This window comes from Colobus angolensis, unplaced genomic scaffold, assembly GCF_000951035.1.
Source record: "Colobus angolensis palliatus isolate OR3802 unplaced genomic scaffold, Cang.pa_1.0 Scaffold53, whole genome shotgun sequence".
Taxonomy (NCBI): Eukaryota; Metazoa; Chordata; class Mammalia; order Primates; family Cercopithecidae; genus Colobus; species Colobus angolensis.
The window spans coordinates 2,104,064-2,110,838 of NW_012118821.1; the positions used below are offsets into that span (position 1 = coordinate 2,104,064).

Here is a 6,775-nt window from a genome sequence, read left to right on the forward strand (position 1 = left end):
CTGCAGTGAGCCCTGACCACGCCACTGCACTCCAGCCTGGGCAACAACAAAAAAATTAAAATTAAAAAAAGGAATAAATGAACATCTCTGCGGCTGAGAGCTTTCAGTTATCACCGTCGAGAATTCCAGGCGAGCGCTGCGTTTTCCCAGCTGCCTCTTTTCTCTCACCCCCGTTCCCTTCCTCTGGAATCCGGCTCCACCTCTTCCTTTTCCTTTGCCAGCCTCTCCGTGGATTCCGCGGTCCGGGTTTCCCGAGCGCCAGCCGCCGGGAGAGGATCGGTGCGTGGGAGCGCTCCGGCCGCGGCGGGCATGCGCAGAGGGGGGCGGCGCACTGCGCATGCGGGAAGATGGCGGGCCGGGGTACTTGAGAGCCGTGGGTCTACCTCCTGCTTTCCAGTCTTCGTCAGGAGCTCCTGGGCACGTGAGGCCGTGCTGCGTTTGCTGGCCGGTGGGACGGCCTAGCCGGGCGGCGCCTCGGAAGACGCCGCGGACCCGTTAGTTTCTGGGCCCCTGGAAATCGGCGCGTGGGGGGCGGTGATCGAGCTGGGCGCGAGAGGGCGGGAGAGCTCGCGGGGTGCGAGGGGAGCGGGACGCCCGGCCGGGCAGCATGAGTCAGCAGCGGCCGGCGAGGAAGTTGCCCAGTCTCCTCCTGGACCCCGCGGAGGAGACGGTTCGACGGCGGTGCCGAGACCCAATCAACGTGGAGGGCCTGCTGGTAAGCTCCGGGACAGGACGGGACGGGGACGGGCGGGGGTCTCCCAAAGCCGTCCCCCTCCTCTCCGCGCCGCGGCCAACCCCGCTGGCCGTCGTCTCGGTCGTCTGCTCCCCCTGGGCCAGGCGCTGCCCATCACATGCTGCGAACTGCGCTCTCCCGCCTTCTGCTTTCAGCATCTGCTCACAGACGTGGTGTCAGTCTTCTGGGCTTTTACATCGGAACTTCAGGGCACTGTTGGAGAAAATTGCTCAACTTTGCATTGGAAAGGCCATGTTTTTCTCCTTCAGTGGACTCTAGCTGTATCTCTGCAACCTATCATTTGTTCTTCTGCCTTCTCTCTCATCTGCTCTACTGCAGCCGTTTAAAACCTTGTCCACGTTTTATATTTCCCACGCCACAGCTCCCATTCATAAAATTATCTCCCCACCTGTTTGACAGAGAAAATGGTTAGGAGATTTGGCTCCCTTTCCTGCAAAGACTGAATTCTACTCTTGTTCTGGACCAGATACTGTATTCCCCGCGGTTCTCAGGGTCCTTAACAAATGCGTCCCTTTCCATTCCTCCCGTGTTTTCTTTTTCTTTTTTATTTTTCCTTTTTTTTTTTTTTTTGAAACGGAGTTTTTACTCTTGTTCCCCAGGCTGGAGTGCAATGGCACGATCTCAGCTCACTGTAACCGCCGCCTCCCAGGTTCAAGCGATTCTTCTGCTTCAGCCTCCCGTGTAGCTGGGATCACAGGCATGCGCCACCACACCCAGCTAATTTTGTTTTTATAGTAGAGACGGGATTTCACCGTGTTGGCCAAGCTGGTCTTGAACTCCTGACGACCTCAGGTGATCCACCCGCCTCTGCCTCCCAAAGTGATGGGATTACAAGGCGTGAGCCACCGAGCCAGGCCTCTCCCCATATTTTCAATTTCTCTGCTGCTTTCTTCCTGTAACTAGTAGTAATTAAACATTTTCCCAAGTCATTATGCCTGGTCCCCATACCAAATAGTTTGTGATTATTGTCTCATTTAATTTCTCACAGCAGTGTTTTATAATAGTAAAAGACTATTATTCTTGTTTTACGGTTGCCAAAACAGACTTGGAGATGCATGTAACGCCGGCTTGCCTGTGGCTAGATAGTAAGTGGAGAAACTTGGGTTGAACCTCCAAATGTCTAACTCCAGATGATAAATTCTTGACTACTAAAACCACATTCTCAATCCATCCCCATCTTAAAAGATCCCTCCCTTAATTCCATATCCCTTGCCATCTACTGTCTCTCTTCCCCTTCACAGCTAAACTTCTTGAAAAAGTTATTTACACTCATAGTTTCCTCTTGATCGTCTCATTATCAGCCAACCCACTGCTGGGGACCCCTATCCTAAGCACACTTGTAAGACCATTCTAACCAGGGTCACCAACAATCTTGTCAATTCCAGCAACTGTTGTAGTTTTGACACAAAACTACTTGTGTTGGAAACTCTCCCTTGAGTTTCCTTGACATTGATGTTCCATCTGCTTCTCTGGTCTCTCCTTGTCCTCATCCTCTTCCCAGTCCTTCATTTTTTTTTCCCCCCGAGACAGGATCTCACTCTGTCACCTGGCTGGAGTGCAGTGGCACATCCTGGCTCACTGCAGCCTTGACCTCCCAGGCTCAAGTGATCCTTCTGCCTCCACCTCCCTAGTAGCTGGGACCACAGGTGCATGCCACAACGCCTGGCTAATTTTTATTTTTATTTTTAGATATGGAAGTCTTCCTACGGGGCACAGGCTGGTCTTGAACTCCTGTCCTCTCACCTCAGTTTCCCAAAGTGCTGGGATTACAGGTGTGAGCCACTGTGGCTGGCCACATGTTGATGATATTCAGGGTTCTCTTCTGCTGTCTCTACACATTCTTCTTAGGGGAGTTCATTCTCTCCTCCCATCACTTATGTTACCATCTACATTTGATCCTTTAACGACTCAGGGATTGGGGCACCAAATCCCATGAAATTCAAAATCTGAATATAACTTTGATTGCCCCAAAACTTTACTGTTTCCTGGAAGCGTTACTGATACTGTAAACAGTTGATTAACACATATTTTGTATTTACATGTATTAGTTACTGTATTCTTATAATAAAGTAGCTAAAGAAAAGAAAACGTTATTAAGAAAATCATAAATAAGAGAAAGTCCTACTCATTCAGGGGAATTAGATGATCGTAAAGGTCTTCATCCTTGTCTTCACACTGAGTAGGCTGATGAAGAGGAGTAAGAGGAGGAGTTGGTTTTGCTCTCTAAGGGGTGGCAGGGAGTAAAGAAAATTGGCATCTAAGCGGACCCACACAGTTCAAACCTGTGTTGTTTGAGGATCAGCTGTATATTGGTACCATCTGTATTGGTGGTCTTAATATTTGAGAATTTGATGAAAACTCTAAGCTCACTGTGGAAAAACCACTTAGTTTGCATGCAATATCAGCAGATACATCACTTGAAATCTTAGACATACACTTCTGGTGTTTTCAGTTACCATATCGTAATTCCCGAATCTATAAATTTCCCTCAGGGTCTTCCAGCTGTCTACTAGACCTTCCTGCTTAGGTTTCCAACTCCTATTAGTCCCCCCTCATCTGAGGTTTCACTTTTCTTGATTTCATTTAACCTGTGGTCCCCCAAACTATTAAAATGAAAATTCCGGAAATAATTCATTAGTTTTAAAATGCTTGCCATTCTCAGTAGTGTGATGAAATCTTGAGCTGTCAGGTACCACCCAGCACCTGAATCTTCCTTTGTCCAGAGTTCCCATGCTGTCATTGCACCCTGCCCTTAGTCGATCAGTAGCTGATTCTTGATTATCAGACCAACTGTCACAGTGCTTGTGTTAAGTAGCCCTTATTTTACTCAGTAATGGCCCCGAAGCACAGGAGTAGTGATGCTGGCAGTTCCAGTATGCCGAAGAGAATTGACGAAGTGCTTCATGTGAAAAGATCTAAGTTCTTGACTTAGTAAGGAAAGAAAAAAATCTTATTCTGAGGTTGCTAAGATCTGCAGTATATTTTGAGAGACCACCTTCACGTAACTTTCATTGTAGTATATTGCTATAATTGTTATATTTTATTATTAGCTGTTAATATCTTACTATGCCCGATTTATAAATTAAATGTTACCACGAGTATGTATGTATACGAAAAAAAATTGTATATATAGGGGTTGGTACTGTTTGCGGTTTTAGGCATCCACTGGGGGTCTTGGAATGTAGCTCTCAAGGATAAGGGTGGACTACTGTATATGCAGAATTGAATTTATTACTCTATTGGTCAGGGCTCTGCAGAGAGACAGACCAATACTAATACAGATTTTGGTACCAGGAATGGTTCTAGGGGAACAGAATTTTAAAGATGAGTTTCCTTAATTGGGGTTTTTGGAATTGGTTCTTTAATCTGATTAGAACCTAAAAATGCTAAGAGCTCTACTTCTAGTAGTAGAGAGAGCACTGGAAGCCCATGATACAAACTGTTTATAGATATGCAAAATAAATGCCTTTGACATTCTAATTCACCACTTATAAGAGGCAAAGAATTTAGTGATGCTGTATGTGATATTTTCAAACATTTTTGGAAAAACAAGGATTATAATGACATTGGTTGGTTGCTCCTAGTGTCTTTGGACAAAGTGATGAAAGAAAAGGATGAGCTCAGGGATTCAGTTTCATGGCTGGAGTTCCACATAAATGACTTAAAAGTTTCTAAGTGTGCCCTCGGTTAGAATTTTCTGTCCTGTAGCCATAGAGCTGAAATTGCTGAAAATCAGACGCAAGCCTTCATCATGCAACTGCCAAATTACAATGAAAGTTGAACTATTGGCCAGGCATGGAGTTTCATGCCTGTAATCCCAGCACTTTGGGAGGCCGAAGCGGGTGGATCACCTGAGGTCAGGAGTTTGAGACCAGCTTGGCTAATGTGATGAAACCCCGTTTCTACTAAAAATACAAAAAATTAGCCGGGCTTGGTGGCACGCGCCTGTAATCCCAGCTACTCGGGAGGCTGAGGCAGAAGAATCACTTGAACCCAGGAGGTGGAGGTTGCAGTGAACCGAGATCGCGCCATTGCACTCCAGCTTGGGCAACAAGAGCAAAACTCCGTCACAAAAATAAATAAATAAATAAATAAATAAATAAATAAATAAATAAAATAGAAAGTTGAACTCTCTTGGCTTCACAGAGCATCTACTGTTGAAGTGAGGGTATTGGTTGGGAAAGAGGGGTTTGGATGGGATCATGTGGGAAGATGAGGCTGAGCCCCTAAATTCTGATGAGTCTTGTTTGCCAGAGGGGCAGTAGCAGTTCCACCTACAGTGGTGTCATCCTTTCCATCCCTGTCTGAGGAGATTAATTCTGCATTGCCTGTGAAGATAGTAGTGGCCTCCTCTGAAACAGTTCCCGGGCAGGACAATGCTGATTCTCATCAGGACCCACCCCACCACCCCTCTTTGCTTCTAGACCTATTACTAGACCCAAGTCCCAGCAGGCCCCTAAAGGTGAGGTGCAAAGTATGACTGACTCCACTTCTGGTACCAAATCTGTATTAGGTTTCTCTGGAGAGACAGAACCAATAGGATATATATACAGTCATGTGCTGTATAATGATTGCGTCAGTGGTGGATCACATATACGGAGGTGGTCCTGTAAGATTATAATGGAGCTGAAAAATTTCTATCACCTAGTGACATTGTAGCCATCATAATGGTCATAGCACCAAACGTTACCTTTTCTATGTTTAGATGCACAAATACCATTGTGTTAGTTACCATTGTCTACAGTATTCAGTCAGTCACTTGCTCTACAGGTTTGTGGCTTAGCAGCAATAGGCCCTACCATATAGCCTAGGTATGTAGCGGGCTATACCATCTAGGTTCGTTTAAACACTCTGTGATGTTCACACAACCGAATCGCCTGATGACGATTCTGAGAAGATACGTGACTGCGTGTAGATATATGAGAGGGGAATTATTAGGGAAAATGGCTTATGATTTTGGAGGCTGAGAAGCCCCACAATAAGCTGGCTGCAAGCTGGAGACCCTGGGATTCTGGTAGCATGGCTCAGTGCAAGTCCATAATGAGAGCCTGGGAGGCTGCTAGTGTAACTCTTAGAGTTCAAAGGCCAGGGAATCTGAAGTTGTTGTCCAAGGACAGATGGGAAAGAGGGTCCCAGAGGATCTGGACTTTTGAGAAGGGAGAAAATAGCATTGGTTGGAGGTAGAACTTGGTCTGCGTATTGAAAAATAAGGAAAATTTGAATGGGTGGGAATGCAGTAACCTTGAGAAAGTGTGTTTCCAAAGACCTCTTGAAGGAATATTGCTCCCCAAAACAGAATTGGTATAGAGAAACATCTGTATAGAAAAGGTTTAACCATCTTGGAGGCAATGCTTAGCATTTTAGTCCCTAAAATTCATCTTTTATTTTTTTCTTCCACCTTTGAAGAAGCTCTTCAAAGCTACACATAAAAGTAGAGGTCTTTAAATAGGGGACTTGGAGCAGTGGTGAAATAGCTTGGAAAGTGAAAAAATGTGCTGACCTTCCCCGGAAGATGCTGGTTCCTAGAGTGCTGTATACTCTTGTCAGGGCACAAGATCAGCCTGAGTGATTTTCATTTTGTAAGCCTCTGACTTCTCCATTCATTTTGCAGCTAACATACAAACAATCTACCTATTTATCATCTTTTTTTTTTTTTGAGACAGAATCTCGCACCGTCACCTGGGCAGGAGTGCAATGGCACGATCTCAGCTCCCTGCAACTCCTGCCTCCCGGGTTCAAGCGATTCTCCTGCCTCAGCCTCCCAAGTAGCTTGGATTACAGGCGCCCACCACCACTCCCAGCTAGTTTTTTGTATTTTTAGTAGAGACGGGGGTTTCACTATGTTGGCCAGGCTGGTCTCGAACTCCTGACCTCGTGATCCACCCGCTTCGGCCTCCCAAAGTGCTGGGATTACAGGCATGAAACACCATGCCTGGCCAATAGTTCAACTTTCATTGTAATTTGGCAGTTGCATGATGAAGGCTTGCGTCTGATTTTCAGCAATTTCAGCTCTATGGCTAC

At 46.0% G+C, this 6,775-nt stretch overlaps 1 protein-coding gene across 4 annotated transcripts in view; it reads left to right on the plus strand.

The window, feature by feature from the left end:
• Positions 1–309: 309 nt before the first annotated feature.
• The window catches only part of E2F6 (E2F transcription factor 6), a 22,430-nt gene continuing 15,964 nt past the window's right edge, over positions 310–6,775 (plus strand). For all 4 annotated transcript variants that reach the window (XM_011960891.1, XM_011960888.1, XM_011960892.1 and 1 more), the window contains exon 1: positions 310–715. Coding sequence is in view for 1 of the 4 variants with exons in the window: in XM_011960888.1 (XP_011816278.1) it covers positions 608–715 (108 nt within the window). In the remaining 3 variants the exon portion in view is untranslated. The remainder of the gene's footprint in view (positions 716–6,775) is intronic.